The sequence below is a fragment of the Macrobrachium rosenbergii genome, chromosome 2, assembly GCF_040412425.1.
Source record: "Macrobrachium rosenbergii isolate ZJJX-2024 chromosome 2, ASM4041242v1, whole genome shotgun sequence".
Lineage (NCBI taxonomy): Eukaryota > Metazoa > Arthropoda > Malacostraca > Decapoda > Palaemonidae > Macrobrachium > Macrobrachium rosenbergii.
The window spans coordinates 26,503,394-26,525,638 of NC_089742.1; the positions used below are offsets into that span (position 1 = coordinate 26,503,394).

At 36.0% G+C, this 22,245-nt stretch overlaps 1 protein-coding gene across 1 annotated transcript; it reads left to right on the forward strand.

Moving 5' to 3' along the window:
• Window positions 1-1,429: 1,429 nt before the first annotated feature.
• On the forward strand, window positions 1,430-22,170 carry LOC136844175 (trichoplein keratin filament-binding protein-like). Its single transcript, XM_067113195.1, is given in 13 exon segments — window positions 1,430-1,577; window positions 4,608-4,716; window positions 4,719-4,845; window positions 5,309-5,480; window positions 6,757-6,876; window positions 8,691-8,917; window positions 10,344-10,472; window positions 11,338-11,470; window positions 11,974-12,074; window positions 18,016-18,121; window positions 18,570-18,731; window positions 20,164-20,307; window positions 21,998-22,170. Coding segments are annotated over 12 exon segments (1,551 nt in total). The 5' UTR covers window positions 1,430-1,577; window positions 4,608-4,616; the 3' UTR covers window positions 22,028-22,170.
• Window positions 22,171-22,245: the final 75 nt, after the last annotated feature.

A 22,245-nucleotide genomic window follows, 5' to 3' on the forward strand; every position in this document is an offset into this window, starting at 1 on the left:
CCATTTTTGTATGGGGTACACGATGCCTTCTTTTGAAGGACTTTTGATTTGGCTTTGGGGTAGACCGTAGTCTCGATCGGCTGCCCTGCCTGACATCGCTTAGAAGCGTATGTTACATGTATCATACCCGACCCAACGCCCTTTCTTCCCAGCAGCGAAGTTGTTGTGCGGGTAGGGCGAGAGTTCGAGACGTGTGAGATGTTTATTATGTTTTTTAGAAGGTGTTGTAGTGGCTTTGTTTTGTGTGTGTATTTAGTCTGTAACACCCATTTGCTTTTAAGCAAACCTATCCGTTGATTACATATATAATCCCGGGATGTCTACACGGATAGCAAAGTGTCCGCCTCTCTGATCAGTCGGCTGCGGATTTGAACCCGCGCCACAGACCTCTATGAAGTCCGAAGCTGCTGCTGTAACCGACTGAGCCAAGGCTCTATATATATATATATATATATATATATATATATATATATATATATATATATATATATATATATATATATGTGTGTGTGTGTGTGTGTGTGTGTGTGTGTGTGTGTATATATTATACAATGCGCAAATTCTCATGTAGCAAGCTAAAATGGCACAAGCTTGCCAGTCAATAATTCACGGAAATGGTTAAAATGAAATACAAAAAATCATATATATTTGGAGTACATACCTAGAAATCTATGGTACGCCAATACAAAAAAAAATCTTATCTGCCATCATCTAGGGCCACATAATGGATATATGCTTTCTTCAAAAAAAAAAAGAAAATATCGGCGTCAATAACCTAGATGTCGTAACGCCAGTTTTATTAGCCACAAATCGATCAATCAAAAATAAAATAAAAATCAAAGCATTGGTGAGATTCGCGTCCTCCGTTGCCATAGCAACAACTGGACCCGTACGAGATGTTGACGGTAGTTACGGAAAGCCAGTTCAGCAGGATGGGAGAGCATCATTATAAGCAGCCATATAACGAAGTTATTCATTGAATTAAATTAGAATATAGACCAAAAAGTTAATGTGGCTGTAATATACAGAAATACTAGACACTGAGACGATAGATAAAAGAATTATTGTTCACTTGGTCACCGGTCAGTGGAAAATACCGAGTGCAAATTTGACTTCGTTTCAGAAAATAAAAACATACAAAGCCTGTCCAGAATGTGAATTGAAAAGAAAATTATCATATATTTATTCTGTATCGTTCATGAAAGTCAAATATTTGTAATAGTCATACGCTGTTGTGGTTTTGGAAATAAACTGCACTAAACAGTTAAGGTACGGGCAAATTGCCTATTATCAACTAAGATAAATATGCCCAAAATTCAAAGTAAAAACACTAATAATATATCATAAAAACACAAATGAATAATAATTGATGAATAAAAACTTAAAATGATGTCATTTATCACGAAAATTCGAGTCTTTCCTTGGGTGCCTTCGTAATCCTCGCCGTCATCATCTCCCGTCGTTTTTGTTTATCGTTTGAAAGTTCGAGCTGTGACAGACATCGACGGTGTCGTTATGTCGATCGTTCGTGGAAATATACAAAATTGCACGATGCAGCCTTATTAGTGTGATATTAGGTGAGAATAAGAGTTATTTTTGTAAAATTCATTGATAATTCAGTGTCGCAACTTCAGACTCAGTCTTAACGTAACCTATACGGGAACTTTTCAAGGTCGGACAGGCTACGCTATACCTATTATACGATGAGGTAGTAGCCTGTCCTATAGCTTGTTCGTAAGTTGTCGTACCTAGTCTTTGCTACTATCACTGTAAAATCGAACGATTTTTAATTATCGTATCTTATAGGCTAGGCTAGACTAGACGAAGCAGACTAGCCTAGCTTGTAAAACTTTAGGTTATTTTTCGGAAGACTTCAGCCACCTCCCACTTTATAGTTTATATTTTTCTTGGGTAAAACACATCAAAACGAAAAATTCCATCCCAATACCAGACCCACGCAAATGCTTAATAACAGAAAAATAATTAATCAAATTACGATTTTTGAGGTAAGACAATACCGGACCCCCACCCCCCCTACATGCCTAATACGGCAAAATTGTAACCAGTAACATCCTTAGGTTACCTTAGGTTGGTATTTTTAGGTTCTTTTAGTGCCTTATCATTTCCTAGCCACTTTTGCACAAAAAAACTCAAATGGTTTTTCATGCAAAAATGGCTAGCTGGAGTCTTCTGAAATGGCTGGCTGGAGTCTAATGAAAAATTACCAAATTTTATAAGTTGCCAATAGCCTCAGACTCCAGCCAGCCATTTTTGCATGGAAAACCATTTGGGGTTTTTCATGAAAATATGGCTAGGTAATGATAGGATAAATGATTGGGCCATGGCATGTTGCGTAATTTCCCCGCGACTCAGAACACTTCCAGAAAATACATATGAATGTGCTCCCATCAGCATCAGTGAGACTTTGTGCCCCCTTTGTACGCAGCACGCCAGAACCTCTATGCTCCCATCAAAGTAACTGTTTTCTCGTAAATTACAAAACAGTGGCATATTTCTGATTAAACTAAGGTTCATTAAGGTTTAGCTGTGCGCAATGCTAACTTACCAGCCATGACTCTCATGAAAGTTTTACTTAAAACACTTTAAAAGTAGACAAGCAACGCTGTTTCAGTATTTGCTGAGTCACTTGTGAAAACAAACTGCCTATTTCCTGTGTTAAATCTGCAAAAAATTTGTACCCATAGACACTGTTACTGTTTCTTTAAGTCAGTGGTAAACGCTGGTGGCTTTCAGGCTGTGGACCGGGGAACTCTAGTGAATTTTCGGGATACCAGAGCACTAGATATTTAAATAGTTAAGTAGCTAAACACCAGAATACGGATATAAATTGAGTAAATGTATTACGGGTTCATTATAATTCATTTAAAAATATTCATTATTGTTGGAATAAACCAGATTCCTGAGACAAATTTCAACACTTTTGCTGTGAACATTACGATGTACTTTTTTTATTAATATATGGTACATACAGTGTAATACTGTATATGTATTACATACATAGTGTAAGTTTTGTCAAATATAATGGTGTTTTAAGGAATAATTTTGGATTTAAAACTTTTATCTCAGTCCTCTATTTTGACATCATGGCAACTTGACTCTTGTACCATTTCTAGATAAATTGTCATACTCAACTTTATTGCATTTTTGCCAAAGTGGTAATATTCATATGTACACATTACATGTCTGAGAAGTTTACATGGTGATATGGACTTAAATCAATGAAAAGTCCTAACAACAAAATACTACATTTTTATCTTGAACAATTCACTAATGCATTGTCTGCTCTTGAACGTTTGTGGCAGCCAGATGTACAATAAAGCTGGAAAATTGTTCCTGACACAGTTTCGCTACTTTGATGGAGTAAAGTGCTGTAAACAACCATTATCACATATTTTAAGTGGTATTTTGAGTAAATTAAGAACAAAATGTGTATAATTACAATCAAATAAGCACTGTGGAGCTTCAGTTGTGATGTCAGTAAAGATAAAACCAAGGATTGCAAGGTAAAAATGCATTTCAGTTCAACCACATGACAGACAGGAGTTCCATGTCTCATACTTACACTAGTATAGGCAACAAAATGTTGTTTTATCATGCTGATTACAACTAAAATCTTGAGTAATATCGATAAACATTACATATATACGCAATTAGTGTTCAGTACACCATTCATTGAGCTCAGGGAAGGAAGTGTCCAAGTGCCGTGCAGGGTGCATCAGCATTTGGGGGATACCATATTGGATTCAAAATTGCCTTGAACACTTATTTTACAAAGACTTCACGTGCCTATTTTAGTTTGTGTGGCAGTTTCCTATAGCTCATTTTGTTAATGAAACTTCAATCACTTGAAAGGTTTTTTAGAGGTTTTAATTTTTGTTGTTTCACCAATTAAATATAGAGTGAATAGTGAGAATTCAGTGACGGATGTGTGTCACGCCCGATCATTCACCCTAGACACAAACAAAGGGCATAAACATGAAAACATAAGCTAAGGGCGGTAAATATTATGGTCACCGACTGACTGGAACCAGGCCATGATAGTAGTCTCCAGTTTTACTGTCCTGTCATCTGAGGTAAGGTTAGGTAAAGTTAGGTCTGGTTATGGCATAGGCTTATTCCCTCGGAAGCATCTGCTACAGTCAAGGGCTAGCCTAGGCTAGACCTTGTGAACCCCCTTCCATCTACGATGGCTTCAGTTTTTGATGTATTTATTTCTCAGCAGCACCAAATTCAGTTATTGAAGTGGCTGAATGGAATTTTGATTTTTTCTTTAGACTAGGTCATGGAATACGACACCAGAGAATAGTGGATGATATATAATTATAAAACGATGAATAATTCATTGGATACAGGGAGTTGTGAAATACAAAAAATGAGTGGTTTGCATCAACAGTAATGGTATAAAATGCATAAAACACTTGCATCCTATATGGAGAGAAGTGAACTAGGCATCAACTGTGGGTCCAGTTGATGCCTGCACCGTGGTTTTCTTTTGCCTGGCAGACAAAAGATTGGTGAACTTGGAATATTGAGGACATGAATATGAATAATGGAAGAAAAACTTATAAAGTAACATTTATTTTCAGTAATCAGTCATGTCTTGGCGCCGTCCGGGGACAGCAGGGTCTGTTCGTTCAACTTCAGTCACAGTATCAGAGTCCGCTCCAGGCAGACCGGGTCCGCGAGAATGGTATGAGTGCATAACCAGCGAGAAAATGAGGAAGCTTGGAGGTTGGAAGACTGGAAAAACACCGTTAATTCTCTTAAGAAGAGAGAATGGCAAGCTCAGTATTACAATGCCATAGCCCAGCCAAGGCATAAAAGGTATACAATGTATGTTTTTTTTTGGAATATGAATTGTTGTGAATAATTGAGTTATGAAAGTTCAGGGATTTTTATATAGCAGTTTCAAGTAAGTGAAAAATACTGAACTTTTATATGAAAGTTGTTTACATGATAAAAATTTTAGAGCTTCTGAAGTCAGTTTTATTTTTATCAGGAGGCTTTTGTTTGCAGTATATTTCTTTTTGCAGTTGTTATACCCACATTTATATAAAGAACATAATAATTTCATTCATGAGGAATATTAGAGTTAAAAGAAATGTATTTTTTTTATGATAATAAAACTAATCCCCAGTTAGCTTGAACTTTATGAACATAAATAGAATACTGTAATGTATTGTGCATGCATAATATGAAAAAAGGTCAAAGATTTTTAGTTCAGCAGTTAAGGGAAAGGCTGATAATCCCTTCAGTTCCTTGCCGTAAATTACTTTTTTTTCTGTAGTGATGAAGAAGAATGGAAGAGAAAAGAAGAAAAGGAGAGAAAGCTAGCAGACCGACGAAAAAGGCTTCGAGCCTTACTTGTTGATGATGAAAAGAGATACGAGGAAGAGAGATACCAACGATATAAAGAAACGAGGGGTCGTGTCATTCATCACCAGTATGTTTATCCAGAGGTAATTGTGTTTACTATAAATAGTCTTTATTGTTAGATATATTGCAGTAATATTTAACATTGTTTGTATAATTATAATATTTTTAGTAATTTCCTTGGACATTTTTGTTTCAGATGAACAATCGGTAATTTTTCTAAAAGTCATGATTACCTAAACGCAAGTTCCTGTTAGAAATGTTTTTGCTTTTATATTTTAACCCTTAATGGACGGAAATCCTCATGAGTATCTATAACAGGTTTTGGGTAATGGGGGGAATCCTCATATGAGTATTAATATTACGTGCCATACGATTTGGCTGTATTGAGCGGGAAAGAGTGTTCATCACTTTAGTGGCATATAAATAACGGGTGAAAACATTAGACTCAGTTCAGCTCAGTCAGTGGGCGTCTCAGGGAGATCAGTATTGTTCTTGACTTGATGGGGGGAATGTCTTGCTCCTCTCTCTCTTGTGACCTCTTTTTATTTATATATTCATAAATATACCCAGGGATTGCTGTTGGTTTTAATTCTTATATTTTATGGTATGATGTCGGTTACAATTGTAATTTTGCAAAGAAAAGTGCAAAGAAATATTAGAAAAAACATGTGTAACCCCCAAAAATGTTACTGCATCTCCTAGTCTCAGTAAATTTATGTAAATATTTTACAACAAATACTCAGAATTTGTTACTGATTTTATTTCTTATCTGTTATAATATTGTGTGAGCTGTAATTATAATTTTCCAAAGTAAAATAAAGTAAATTATTAGAAAAAACATTAACTTGGTAAAATTTACGAGTGTTTTGTGAAAGTCCCCACACTGGGTTGTAAATAGTCACTTTCAACTTCTTGTGGAAGACAGGGAAAATTTAAAAAAAAAAATTTTCTTACACCATGTGCATTTGCATATCTCCTGCTTTCCATTAATATGTTATTTTGTTAAATTGGCCAACCTTAAAGTTTGCCTGGTCGGTGGCTGTGTGTGATATATAATTAGCCTGTCCCTTAAGGGTTAAATATCCTTAGACATTACAGTGATTTGATTCAAGACTCCTTGCTGTTCTGTGCCCTCAGTAATTGAGTTTTCAAGTTCCTCAGCAGTACATAAATATCTTCTCATATTTTGTAGTGTTTATAGGTGCAAGAATTGGTAATTTTATGATGCTCTTTTGGCTAGAAGTATTTTCATTCATTGCTCTTACTTTCAGTTATGTAAATTTTATGGAAGTAGAACCTCTTTAAACATTTACTGTATGTTTGTTAAATTGTAAACTCACCTTTATGGTTTCATTTTAGGTTGATATGTTGAAATGCCGTTTAGAAGATTTAAAAAGGAAAAATCAAGAGGAAAGAAGGAAGATGGCTGAGGTCCTCTCTTATGAAGCCTGGCGGAAAAGTAGTCCACAAGTCAGGCAGGTACTGTTGGTCATTTTTTGTAAATGTATAAGTGATCTAGATGATGTGTGTTGAATTGCCGTAGAGTTGTGTGCATTTCTACGAATGTGCATACTGGAATTTCACAAGGGTCTGTCTATACTGAACTTGTCTATACTTGAACTTGCTAGTGAATTAAACTGTTACCAGTGGAGCATCACTATATTGTGATCGAAAATAATGAGTAAAAAACCCACAATAATATAATTGATAAATTGTATATTTTTTAAGACAAAAATATACTAAAGAAGGTCGCGAAGGAGCTGATCGCTTATTTGAATGGTCCTCTTCAGTTGGCTGAAGAGGATCAGTTGCGCAAACGCGTCGAAAGTCTCTCGTTTTCTTATCCCCTTTTTATATTTTTGTGTCTTAAATATACAATTTATCAATTATATTATTGTGGCTTTTTTACTCACTGTTACCAGTGTTAACTACCAGTGTGGATGGCAAGTAAGACAGCAAATCACTCTTCCCCATTTGCCAGCTGGTTGAATTGTCACCTTTTATGGTTTATGAAGGCCTGTTTTGATTGCTGTGGTCAGCTAAGACCACATAGAATTTTCCTTGTCGCCTCACATTGCCTTATCAAATTTTTATCATGAATTTTGAGGGTTTATGCTTATCAGAATGAATTCTGATCTTCTATTTGTTCATCAAGTAGAGCATCTTTTGTTTTACCCTCAGAGCCTAGTGCCATCAGTGGTACTCGTGCATGTGCACTGTAGGCATTACTTAGGTTCTTTCAGGTGTGCCTTATTTCCCTAGCTGCAACCTCTTTGTCCCTTTACTGTACCTCCATTCATATTCTCTTCCTTCTTACTTTCATCCTCTCCTAACAATTGATTCATAGTGCAACCTTTTTCTGTCAATTTCCGTTTCAGCGCCAAATGGCTCATAGGTCCCAGTTCTTGGCCTTTGGCCTAAATTTTATATTGTTTAATCTTTTGTTGTAATAAATATTAGTGTGTTTCTGGTATCAAGGCGAATGGTGTTTGCTGTCAATATATCTTCCCTTATGTTTTTGTTGTTTTTGCTGTCAAATGTGTTTTAAACTTGCAGGGAATATGATCATGATAAGAGTGGTTAGTTAATGATTATACTGTACAGTATTCACAAACAGTTTACAGGTTGCTTGTCTAAAAAAGAAGTGATATACCTAGGAAACTTTTTAAATGTTCTCAGATTACTTACATTTTGGTTCCTTCTTGATGTTTTTGAAGTTGCTATGCATTAATTATTTTATTGTATTTCAAAAAATAATGTGGTACAGTACCAGTTTCTGGTTATTTTTATGTCATACGTCTCATTTTTATAAGCTGATGTTCATGGTTCTGGCCGGGGATATTCGTTACATTATGTAGACAGTTGTATGAGATATTAAAGGGTGTTTGGAATGTCCGTTTCATTTCAAGCTGAATTGCTTTATTCATTTTTATAAGGGATAACATTTATATGATGTTTGAGAATTACTGAATTAGCACAAGACATATCGCCTGTTCCATACTCTGAACAATTTTCAATAATGATATGACAGGTTTGTGTTTATGAAACATAAAACTAAAGTGTAAATAAATATACTGTATTGAACATCAGAATTTTTGTGAGTCATTATTGTATTTTTTGCTTTTGTCATTTACAGGATGCTAAATCTTATGTTTTTACCTTTGATGGGGGTACACTCTGTTGTATTTATTTTACAATATTATGTACGTATCAGGTTTTAGTTCACATTTACAATACTTGTAAGGTCCTGATTTGATATGAAAAAGCTCTTAAGACTATTGCAAACTCTTCAGATGGAATCAGACAGGTTCAAACATTTTGTCCAAGAGGCTTGGGTGAATCAAAAGCAGTGGAAAGAAGATGAAAAACAGCGACGGATGGAAGAAGATCGGAAAGCCGAGGCAGAGGCCGTAGCCTTGCGAAAGAAACATGAAGAGGAGGAAAGAATGATTGAAGAAGAAAGGCTCAAGAAACAAGCTGAGTGGAAGGTTCAGTTAGAAACACAGATTGAAGATTTGAAGTAAGTTATTCCTCACAAGGTATTCCTTTTATTTTTTGACTAGAGATTTGTAAATTGTAACTGGAAAAGTAGTGTTCTTTAACTGATGGATATTTTCCATGAAATGTATCAGTTTTTATTGTTACATACAGGAAAATAGCTTCTTGTCATCATCTAAATATACAGGATAGCTTCCATTTTGAAGAACATATAACCCATATTTTACTTTAGGATTAAACTTTGGACATGACCCTAGTCAGACCAGTTCAAATCACTGTAGAATTACTATTGATGGTTTAGGCATCACTGGGTGACTGCACCATGTTAGGAAAATGATGTTGAAAAGCTGACTTTCTGTTATAAGCCATGGCCTTGGTTTGTTTCTGATTTCAAAGCTGTATCTTTATTAAATCTATTCTGTCAAAGTCTGGAGAAAAGTAAGGCCAAGAATGTGATTATTAATAACAACATTTTATCTTCACTTGATGGTGAAAATAAAGACAATGCAAGGAAAGAGCAGCTTTAAAAAATTGTTTGAATATAACCTCAAGCAAGAGAACTGTAACCTAAGACCAACACGAAAGAAATCAAGTTCATATATTATTTCTTTTGGAGCAAATATTGTGTAGAAAAAATTTATAGCAAGTGATCATATAAGCAGAGACTGCTGTATGCACGTATTTATTACCATTTATTACGTCCTCTCATTTTCACACCTCCCCATAAGGGGGGATAGTGCTGTCAGTGCACCTCACTTGGTGCCCTGTAGGCATTACTTAAGGTTCTTTGCAGCAACCCCTTTCGTTCCTTTTACTGTACCTCCTTTCATATTCTCTTTCTTCCATCTTAATTTCCACCCTCTCCTAACAATTGATTCATAGTGCAACTGCTTTGAGGTTTTCCTCCTGTTACACCTTTCAAGCCTTGTACTGTCAATTTCCGTTTCAGCGCTGAATGACCTCATAGATCCCAGTGCTTGGCTTTTTGCCTAAATTCCATATTCAATTCAGTTTTCACACCTAATTGTTTAGAAGCCTTCCCTTGTTACATGTTACAATATACTCTGTTAATTGTTTATAAGTCACCTAACTTTATGTGGCTTCATTTTTCTCTGACTTGATGTCATTCATTTTCTTTTATTCTTGTACTATTATTATTTCAGAATTATTTTGTTATTATTATGTTCTTCTTCTACCTTATAATTAAACCTTATAATTATTGACTTTCTATGTAAGTATTTGAGCTCTTACTGCTCTTTAATGTGTATGAATTTCTAAGTGCCTTTTCTTATTTTTTCATACCCTCTGATTTGCTCTATAAGTATGTACAGTATGCTTATTATGAATAATATCAAGGTAATAATAATAATAATGATAATGCTAATGATATTAAAGTCCAAATGATTTTTTGGCTGTAAACTTTTCTGACGGACAAATTATTTCGACAGGGAACGAGAGAAGAGAGACAACAGACTTCAACATGAAGAAATGGGATTAGAGAGAGAAAAGCTACGTCTCCACGAGATATTTCAGAGGAGAGTGAGAATGAAGGAGCTAAGACAAAGGAAAGAGCTCGAGTAAGAACGTGTAGTTTTAAAGCATTTGGAAATATTCCTCTGTAAATGTGTGCACTTGTAAACACACGATGCTATTTCATTCGTTCCATTTCTCCTCTTAGGGAGTTAGTGCCGTCGGTGTGCCTCATGCGGTGCAGTGAAGGCATTACTTGAGGTTCTTTGCAGTCACCCTTTGGACCTTAGCTGCAACCCCTTTCATTCCCTTTACTGTACTTCCATTTGTATTCCCTTTCTTCCATCTTACTTTCCTCCAGCTGCTCATAACAATTGTTTCATAGTGCAACTGCGAGGTTTTTCCTCCTGGTACACCTTTAAAACCTTTTTAATCTCAGTTTCCCCTTTCAGTGCTGAGTGACCTCATATGTCCCAGTGTGTGCTAAATTTTTTTTTCCTTTCCATTTATTTGTTTTCTAACTAATTTTAGTTTTGGTTACCATTTTTGGGAGTTTGCTGTCATTTTTTTTATTTAACCTTGCTATTCCTAAAGAACTGGACCATCTTTCAGTTTTGATAATATACCCATTTTCTGTACAGTATATCGTCATCCACATTTGCCCCGGGTGGGATGAAGTAGGGGGTGATTTTTAGGCATAATAAGAGAGTTCTTTTTATTAGTTGGGAACTCAACTTACAGAATTAATCAAGACTTCTATTAAGGTTCTCTGTACTGGTTGTTTTCAAGTAAAATATGAGGTTATATTTTTAGGGCAATTACTGTAAAGTTTGAGTTTTGTGAAGCATATAGTAATGGAAGGTGATAATTGGATTCTTTTCCTTTCTCATACACCATTTAAGGGAAAGCAGAAAGACGTAACATTTAAAATGTTAGTGGTACTGCATGTTACGTACTAATTTCGAATTTCAGGTTATTTTGGGCTCGTCAGTATCAGCTGAAGCTCAAGAAGAAGGCTGCAGATATTCAGCAGGAGCTGCTTGAAGATCAGGGCATTGTGGAGGATTTACTGAGAGGTCTGGATTCAGAATCTCAGGATGAACAGGTTGGAGACTTAACTGTACAATACACTGGGGCTTATTCAGATTTCTCCTATATGCATATGAACATAGAATTTAAAACAATTTTGTCTTCAGATTTTGTCATAAAATGAGTAACTTGATTTGAATTTTTACTGTATTAATGATTTTGCATTTTCTATGATTGTAATTTTTTTTTACTGTTTTTGGTAAATATTTGTATTAGAAGTTGTAAAAGATTTTGAAAAGTCATATGTCCTCTGATTTTTTGTGGTTGAAGAGGTGTTATGATGTACAAAGTATTAAAGAAATTTTTAAATCTGCATATGGCATATTGTGGTCATGTATATGATATATATAAGATTGCTGATATATTAACATGTTCAGGGTGTATTTTGAAATACATTGGTCATCAAATTGTTTTTGTGTAGTGGAAGAAAAGTCAATAAAAGTATGATTTTTACTGGAAATTTCTGTATTTATTCTTCAAAGGTTTTCATTTTTGGTAATCCAGTATATTGCTTTGCAGATGAAACAACGTATAGCTGAAACCGAGTGGATGAGGAAGGTCTTAGAGGAACAGCGCCGTCTTGAAACCATGAGGGAAAAGGAGTATGACCTTCTTTTTAGGTAAATTCACTTTTCTATAAAACGAAGTGGCCTCAGTCCCATGTAGGTCACTAAATGGAGGGTTCTAGTTCAGATTTTATTTTGACTTCATTAAAAATTCTCAGGTGGCTCTGTATAAACCTTACATTTTTTTTTTACAGCCACCTATCCCTTTGTATGTTTTTGTAAATGTTAATAGTGGTCATTGTGGTTCTTTAGCCACTGTGGGAGAAATGTACAGTACTTTAATCATGACAATTTAGTAACACCTCAGCTTAGCGGACCGTAACTTAACAGACTGCTGTACTTTTCAGTTTCATTATTATCATTGGTTTTTGCTTGGGTACCATTTCAGATGTACAATTTTAAATAAATACTGGTATCTGCTTGTTTTCATTCAAGTATACAGTAGTGAGTGAACTACCAATGGATTATGGTAATAAAAGTAACTTGTGCATATGGATTGTCAGATTTTTGGTGTTCTGTTACTGTTTGTGATGTTCTCAGTGTAAGGAAGTTTATTTCATTATTGAAAATCTGTTTGTTATTATTGGGACCTGTATAGCCTAGTTCATTTTCTTCTCTTTATCGATAGCTGCTGGGTATTACATGCTTGGTAGAGTAATTGAGTCAGATTTTAAAGATTAGTGACAAGTTCTTTTTCCAGATATCATTGTGAATTTATTTATCTTGGAGATCCGATCCACCAAGTGCATGCACTGTGACCCTTTGCTCGGTCCTCCCTCACAACATAAACATAAACAAATGAGGACCGCGAAGCGCAGTGCCATGCATAAGTGTTCTGAACAGAGTTAACATATCCCCTGTCTTTTAAAAGGAAACAAAAGATATCTACTTTCAAAGTAATAAACATTATATGACACACACAAAAAAAAATTATTTACTTATAAAATCTATTCAAGATTTCAGGGATCCACTCTCAAGTACTGTAGCTATTCTCAAAGAATTTACCCCTTTTGTGTCAACACATCAGCCAACTGTGCTTTTGAATATACCCAAAATATCTTGAACTCTCTGTTCTGAACCAATTCTTTGAGAATAGCTATGTCAATTCTCAATCTCTTTTCTGAAACGTTTTTGACTGAGTACACATTCTTATCAAGTGAACGGTTATCCACGTGGAATTCCACAGGGAGATTTCTCTTTCCATCATACAATATTCGAGACAACACATTTCTAAGATAGTAGGCCGTATCGACTGCCTTAGCACCTGCTAGTGTTTCTGCTGCAGGGGTGCTTTTTACAATCCTTCTTATGTTCTTTGACTCCCAGTATAAAGGACAGCTATTTCCATTTTCACCCACTAGGAAAATCACTAAGTCCCCACCACTACTAAATCCATGAGGGAGATTGGCATAAGAAGCATCACTGTACACAACCATCTTATAATTAAAACTGTGACCCAGTCCTAGGAAGTACATACAGCTCTCAAAGGTACAGGCTTTTCTTAGGCATTTGTTTGCCTCAGTCAGATCTTTTATTTTAGGGTTATTTATTTTCCAGCTAAGTTCCAGTACATCATATGACAAGTCAGGTCTTGAATTAGTACAAAATCATCCTATTTGGCCTACTAGACTCCTAAAATTCTCCTTTACTTCTTCATCACACTCCATATTCTTATTTAATCCTCTCTCAGCACTTACATTTATTTTTCCAGATATTTACAATACTCATTTTGATGAAGTGTGACACTATGCTCATTCTGTACAATATCCAAGCCAATATATCTGAATATAGCATTACTTTCCTCCCTAACCTGAAGGTGATTTCTGATTTGGGGAATGACTTCACTTTTAAATTTCTTTGTTCTTCCCCACAAGAAATCATCCACATGCATCAAAAATATACTACACAATTCTCCTTCACAATACCATTAGAATGCTGCAGGGTCAGTTTTCACCTGATTACATCCCATCTTCAACAGGAAAGTCTTGACTGAGATATCATTTTCTAGCAGCATCATCAAGACCATATACACATTTTTTTAATTTCTATAGTACATTATCATCACAACCAGCTTCAACAGGTGGAATAAGATACACATCATTCTCAAACCATTCACTCTGTATGAATGCACCTTAATGTCAATTGAATTCACTGCCCACCTTTTGGAAGACAACACACCAACAAAGGACCACAACACTTCCTTGCTAACGGTAAGAGAATCTGATTGGATTTCTTCTTTCTTCAAAACATCTGGCAACTAACCTTGCTTTAATTTTCTTTTTCCTATCACTATTTTCCTTTTCTGTTACTAGAACTGACAATGCCTTTTGACCCAAGTTAGAAATTTTCTCTTATACACTAAAATCCTTCCAGGTTTTAGTCCGTCTTGTTTTGCTTCATCATGTTCCTGACTTTCTGTGTTTTGACAAGCCATAACTGTTTCACTGGGTTCCTGCACTCCATCTTCAAAAACTGGTACCCATTTTTCTACATTTCTGTTCCAGACAGTAGCTGTTATATATCCATCTTTATGTTCAATATTCCTCCAACTACTATATTTTCCTGCAGATTTTCCAGCAGGCTTTGCACAGTTACTGTCTGCCATTCATCAGACTCTTTCAGCAGGAATCTTACTCTGTCCAATCTTTGGAATACCCTTGATTGCTGAATTGTCTTCAGATGAAGTGTCCTCAACTTTGTTGTGGTTCTCTTTTTCTTCCTCCTGATTTTTTTCATTTTCCACTGGAATTATAACTGCTTCTATCTCATTCTTCTTGCTGTTGTCCATTTCATCCTTTTCTCTTTAATGCCTCAACATATCAAGCAGTGCATTTCTTCATAATTCAATGTTTCAATCAGAAATGCATGGTATCTCCTGAATGTGTGCTTCATGTGCTCTACAATATTTGAACCATATTTCAAAATCACTGTTTTGCCACCCTGACCAATGACAGTAGCTGGTCCTTTCCATTCCTTTTGCTCTTCCCTCTTAAAATAGGTGTGATCTCAATTCTAGGGCTTTACCAGTGGTTCTTACTTTGTGTCTTAGTGCCCGTCTTATTTTCTCAGAAGTTTTAGCAGCAATAAAGGCTTTTCTTGCAGAGTGGCTAGCATTGAGATGTTTGGCAACCATTTCACCAGATGATGTACCCTCCAGTGCAGGAAGTTCATCACTCATGGTATGTGGTAGTTTAGGATTCCACCCGTACACGAGTTGATAAGGGCTAAAACCCCCTACCAACTGGAGACAATTTTTAGCATTGACTGCCTATGCCAAAGCCACTTTTTAAAGACAATTCTGGTTGCTCTTCCATCATTTTTGTCACCATTTTGTCTACAACTGCACGATTACACTCAAACAGGCCATTACTGAAGGGAGAATATGGTGCTGTATGCATCACTTGAAAGTTCATTTTCCCACACATTTTCAGAAGCATGTTGTTGGCAAACTCCCCACTGTTAGCACTAAAGAATTTCACAGGGGGTCCCAAACCAGTTCCCAACCAAGTCTGCATAATTTTTCTATTATCTCCTCGGGTTCTTTACTTCTTGTCACACAAGACTTTGAGAACCTTGTTGCCATATCCACCATATGCAGAAAATATATATCCCCTTTTTTATACTCATTCGGGTCTAATGTCACTACTGTACTTTGTTGAACTCCTTTGCCATATTCGCACTAACAATTGGCCTTGATGGTGTTTTCTTATATTTCATGCATATCTCAGAGCTATCTGACACTTCAGCATACATGTAGCACATTTTGTGCTTAACACCAGCATGCTTCAACAGCTGAATCAGTCGCTTAGACGTGGGATGACTGAGTTGTTGGTGCAATTTTTCTATCTTCTATCCTTTTCATTATCTCCCAAAGTCATCATTATTTCTTCTGTTTTCTTCCAGGCTTCTTTCTCATCCCTTAGTGGAAGACAATAATGTCCTGAAGAAGTGCACCTCAATTTAAACTTTTTCCCATGAACTTCTGCTGAATAAAAGGGGATAGAGCAGTTCACCACATCCTGTCACACTTGCTCTGTAACCTGTACTGTTCACTGGAAATTTTACTTTCATCTTAGATTTATACACATTACCAGCACCAAACTTAAACATTGTTTCAGTTTCTTCCTCTTCTATTCTCATTTTTTCCTCATGTGATAAAAAGACTGAGTGTATGCTTTTCATCACTACCACACACTGTAGAACTGCAGGCTGTGTCCAGGATAGCATAATTAATAGATTCTGTCATCAACACTGACATCATCTTAGAATTTTCAATAATACGATATAACCCTTCCTCCCGCACACTACTTAAACATTTTTTGGACATGTTGGAGACAAATGGTACTCTGATCCACACACATAACATTTTCTAACTTTACCATTTGTCAACCAAGTTTCTCTGCCAATTTGTTTCACTTCTGTTTTGCTATGCTTCTTCTTCCTCTACCTCTACGCCATCCATGTCCTCTTGCACGTGTAAGGACATTTACCTCCTCATGCAGTGTGATTCTTTAGAGGTGTTTTCTCATTTTTGCTTTGCACTTGGTGCATTTGTTATGAGCTGTTTTGATTGAGATATTTATTCTTTTTACTCATATAAGAATACTTTTGCCCTTTCATGAACCCCCTGTAGGGGGTTAGTGTCATCAGTCCACCTCATGTGGTGTGCTGTAGGCATTAGTTAAGGTTCTTTGCAGCGTCCCTTCAGCCCCTAGCTGCAACCCTGTTCATTCCTTTTACTGTACCTCTGTTCCTAGTCTCTTCCATCTTACTTTCCACCTTCTCCAAACAATTGTTTCGTTGAGCAGCTATGAGGTTTTCCCCCTTTTGCACCTTTTATGGCATTTATAACCTCATAGGTTCCAGTGCTTGGCCTTGGGCCTGAATTCTATATTCCATTCCATTCCTTTCATGAACTGTTATCAGTTGCTTTTTTTTATCATCGCTTTTGATTTCTCTCATTTTTTTGTTCAAGCTATCTTCCTTGGCAGCCCCTTTTCTCTGCGCCTTAATGTAAATTATGTTCATTGATTCAAATTTGGTGTTCTGGATCAAAATGGTAGCCTTTTGAGTCTTTCATGGTGTTTGAGGTCTGGGCAAGAAAAAGGTCTTAGGGTGTTCATATCATTGGCCTTTGCTCTTGAAAACTAGAGAGAATTTTCTTGTAACAAAACACATGCCCTGCAATAGAACCTTAATGACTCTAATTCTGTTTCATGGAATGTATGTTCATTGATTCAAATTTGATGTTCTTGATCAAAATGAAAGCCTTCTGAGCTTTTCTTGGTGTATCAGGCATGGGCTAGAAAAGAGTTTTAGACTGCTCATACCATTGGCCTTTGATCTTGAAAATAAGAGAGATCTTTCTTGTAACAAAACACGCACTTCTATAATATGACTCTAGTACTATATATGCAAACACAACATACACAGATAACAACAGAATGGCACTTTTACAGTCATGGTGAAAGAGCAGAAGCTATTTGTATATAAAGGAAAGTTCAAACAGCAAAAAGTACATGTAATAACAAAATGCACAAATATGGTACCTGTATGGTACTTCCCTTTTCTTGTATTACAAATGACTCGTCAATGGGAACTCGGTACTTTATAAGTAACGCTCCCATCGCAAACTCATACACGTTGAATTTAATAACATAGAAGTAACAGAAGTTTTACTAGCACACAACTGTTTAGCATACGACTAGATTGTTGGTGCAGTTATCAAAAACATTTTTTTTGTGTGTGTGTATTTCCATACAACCAATTGAACTTTATGATGTGGGGAAGTACTGAAATACAGTATGTAGAATTGCTGTTAACTGTGAGTTATCTAGAAAATATTCAAGTGCAGGCTTTAATATAGGGTCTTTGTTACTATATTCCTTATCAGAAAGCCAGACCCTTGAACCGTCTGGTAAGTTGGGTTGCTAATATAATTCCATGATGAATTTAATTTAATATGAAAGCTCCATATTTATTTTTGCGCCCTTAGCGAAGAAGCTGAACGGCTTTGGCACCGTCGGAAAGCAGAGTGGGAGAAAGAGCAGCACGCCCGCGACAAGTTGATGACTGACGTACTTAAGGGGTTGCAGTATCAGGTAATTCGTGATCAGTGTTAATGTCCTTATTTGGGGGTGCCTAGTGCTGTCAGTGTAGGTGTTACTCCAGGCTTTTTGCAGCGTCCCTTTGGCCCCCTAGCTGCAACCCCTTTCATTCCTTTTACTGTACCCCTCTTCATATTCTCTTTCTTCCATCTTACTTTCCAACCTCTTCTAACAATTGTTTCGACATCATTTTCAGCACTGAATGACCTCATAATCTCAGCACTTGGCCTTTGGCTTAAATTATATATTCCAGTTCCAGTCAGCTGTATTGTAGGATGTAATGACACATTCTCTCTCTCTCTCTCTCTCTCTCTCTCTCTCTCTCTCTCTCAGAACTACTTGAAAATTTTGAGTTCATGTATGATACAGCAGATGTTTTAGTTTATAAATAGTAACCGATTGAACTTGTAAATCAACTGTCATCTTATGTCTCTATTTTCAGATACAAGAAAACTTGTCAAAAAATGAACACAATCGCACATTGCTCAGAGGTGAAAAGGATGAGCTTGAACGCGCAATGTTGGGGATTCGGGAACAGATGCAACAAGAAGAACAAGATGCCGAGAAGAGAAGAAAACAAACTAGTCAAAAGTCAGATTCACAGGTAAAAGAGAGGAGTACAAGTTTGGTTATTTTTTAATTCATCACAAATTTCTTTTCATAGATATACAGTAACACTTCAACTTTAAATAGACTTGTGTACTTTATAAGCTGTATTACAGGCAGTCCCCGGTTACGACGGGTCCAGCTTACGACGCTCCGAGGTTACAATGCTTTTTAAATATATTCATCAGAAATTATTTCCCGGTTTACGACACATGTTCCTGGGTTACGACGCTTACAACGCTGATCCGATGGAAGAAATACGGCTACAAGATGGCAATATAATAAAAATTTGGAGGTTTTTTTGACGAAAAACTCAATAAAATTGTAGTTTACATCGTTTTCAATACACCCAAAGTATTAAAAGTAAGGTTTTCTTAGGATTTTTGACGATTTTCAACGATTTTTCGGTTTACGATGATTTTCGGCTTACGGCGAGGCGTAGGAACGGAACCCCCGTCATAAACCGGTTACTTCCTGTACTGTGATTATTTCTGGCTATGTTCCCATTTTAGATGTGATAGAATTTTAGATATGTCTGTTAACTTGACTTTACATATAAAATACAGGTTAGTTTCAGTGAGGAACTGTGTGGAATTGCTGTTAGCTGTAAGATATGTAGCAGATATTTAAGCGCAGGCTGTAGTATGGGGTCTTTGATGCTTAACTGACTTTGTCACCCATCAGAAAAGCAAACCCCCAAAAGCATCTGTAAGTTCAGTTGTTACAATTCAATTGAAGTAAAGGCATTACTGCTGCTTAGAGGGGAAGGTTTCATTACAGTAAGCCCCCTGCATTCGCGGTCTCACTATTTGCAGATTTCTCTGTGGAACGTTATACACATTATTCATGGAAAATTCACCCATTCATGGTATTTTTCACTAAGAAATATTCGCTAATTACTGTATTTTCACATCATTTTCATGACTAAATGCACTTTTTGTGATAAAACTATTAAAATACTCTTGTATAAGCATTTTTAGAGATATTTTTTTGTGTTTGAACTATCAAAATATGCAGTTGTAAGTGTTTTTAGAGGGGTTTTAAGTATTCGCGGATTTTTGCTATTCGCAGGGGTGTGGTACGCATCCCCTGTGAATACGGGGGTTTACTGTACAGTAACACTTCAACTTTAAATTACTGTACTGTGATTATTTCTTGCTATCCACCCATCTTAGATGTGATAGAATTTTAGATATGTCTGTTAAATTGAAAGATTAAGTAAAAAATACAGGTTAGTTTCAGCGAGGAACTGTGTGGAATTGATGATAGTTGTAAGATATCTAGAAGAAATTCAAGTGTAGGATAAGTTCAGTTGCTACGATTCAATTGAAGTAAAGGCATTACTGCTGCTTGGAGGGGGTGTCATTAGTTACCTTAAGGTTTTGTGCTAAGTTATTATGTCCGTTGAAAGTCATTCCATCCAATTTCAGGTTTCTTCAAGAGTCTTGCATGAAATTACAACACTCCAGAGAGATCGTGAAGAAGAGGAACGTAAACTTAAAGAACATCGCGAGGAAATTGCACGGCTAGAGCAACAAATGCAACAGTTATGGGGTCCGCAGTATGCACCTCCTGTAAGTTACTGTTCTTTTATCAGGTTATTTTCACAAATGGTTTAACTATTTTCAAAAGAAATAAATCAGTGAGGTGTTTAAGTGTTAGTTTGTGTTATGGCAAGTTGACCAAAAGTTTGCATTGTCCTGAGCCATCTCACTGTAGAGAGGTACCACTTACATTGTGCCTTGTGTGGCACACCATAAAAGTGTAGATGGTACTAGATGGTGCAGTGCATTGCTTTGTGTTTTGTACCTTTCAGCGGTTGATTCCAATTTTTTACTACTTGACTGTCTAAATTTTTTAACTCGTACCTTAATATACTTACACCTCATTTAACAAGAGATGGTTTGGGGGAGTCCTGAGACTAGGATTGTGACACTGGTTCATGAGGCTAACATAATAATTATAATAATATGGGCCAGTCTGTGTATTTATTCTGCACTGGTGTGTAAGTCAGTCTCATATTTATGTAGAACAACTTTGCCTATATGCTGCCGTTCATCATTTCATTCCAGGCAAGTGATGATTTATTTACATCTAATCTTTGACTGGAGGTCTTTCTTCCATAGGTGATATTCAGTATGTGGCTTATTTATTTGGCTGTAAGCGCCAGTTTTGCTGTTTTTTTTTTTCCCACTCCATTTCGTGGAAATACTGCACTTTATGTATACTGTACATGCATCTGATTTTTGAGTGGAAATTTACTTTATCTTTACTCTGTTTCATGTAAATTTGTCTGGTTCTTGAGTGCTAATTTATTTTCTTTCTTTTGAATCTGTTTCTTCAGTGATTTTATTGTTTTGTCTGTTGGGTCAGTAGTTATAGAGTGATCAGACAGCCATCTTCAACACCACTTTCTCCTATAATCTTGGATTTGAACAAATCAGACTTAGTTGTCGTTGGCCGTACTCAGAGTTAGTGTTGGAAATGTTGTTGTGTAGATGTCTGTGACATTGCACAAGCATAGTGATATCATTTATCATAAACATAACTAACTCATAGCTTACAGCTACTAGAATTGTATGAGAATGGCAGTCACTAAGTGAGTGAATGAAGTCTGAAGAACTCAGAAGTCATAACTTTTTCTTGTTTGTAGCTATTGTGCAAAATTAGTATGGAGTACGAATCAGCAATTTGCAATGTTCAGTCATGTTTTATTTAGGTACAAGATTTAGTTTTGCTGGAAATACTCATCCCCCAATCCTTAGGTGGTATATACCTCAGGTATGCAGACAAAAATTAAGAATATGAAAAATTTAAATGAGCAGGATATGGGGCACTCCTTCATAGGAAAGTTTCATCTTCACCAGTCATTGTTTGCACTAAGTTGAGCAGCTATTTCTAAGTTCTTCACCCTTAACTTGGCTTTAAGACATGAATGAAAATCGTAGGTTTGTATATGTGAACATGAAATGTTATTTGTATACAGCAATGCCTCACTTCTATACTTAACTACATCATCGTTATTTCTTGCTTGGCCACTGTTTTAGATAACACACATTTTTAAACAGGTCTTTTAAATTGAATGTTAAGTGTACAGTACAGGTAGTGTAGGGTCTTGTTACTTAACAGATTTTTTTTACTTATAAAACCAGATCCCTAAATCATCTGTTAAATTGAGGTGCTAGTGCATTTTACTGTGTGTTTAAATTTACCTCTGCATTTATGTTGTATCAATAATCTGAATTTTTCTCCTCTTTCCTACAGCGTTTCGGAAGAAAAAGGTATTTATGGTGAGAGCCTGACGCAAAATATTCTTTAGGGACCACGCAGCAGCTTTAATATTAGGTAATAAATATATATTTATCTGTATGTACCTATAATGTGCAATGTCCACTTGTATGTATTGTACGCTTAACTATATTATAATAACAAAATGCTGTAGGGTATTCATTTTTGCTTTGTATGCATATATTATGCATTTCACCCTCTGTATTGTTAAAGCATTAGTTTTA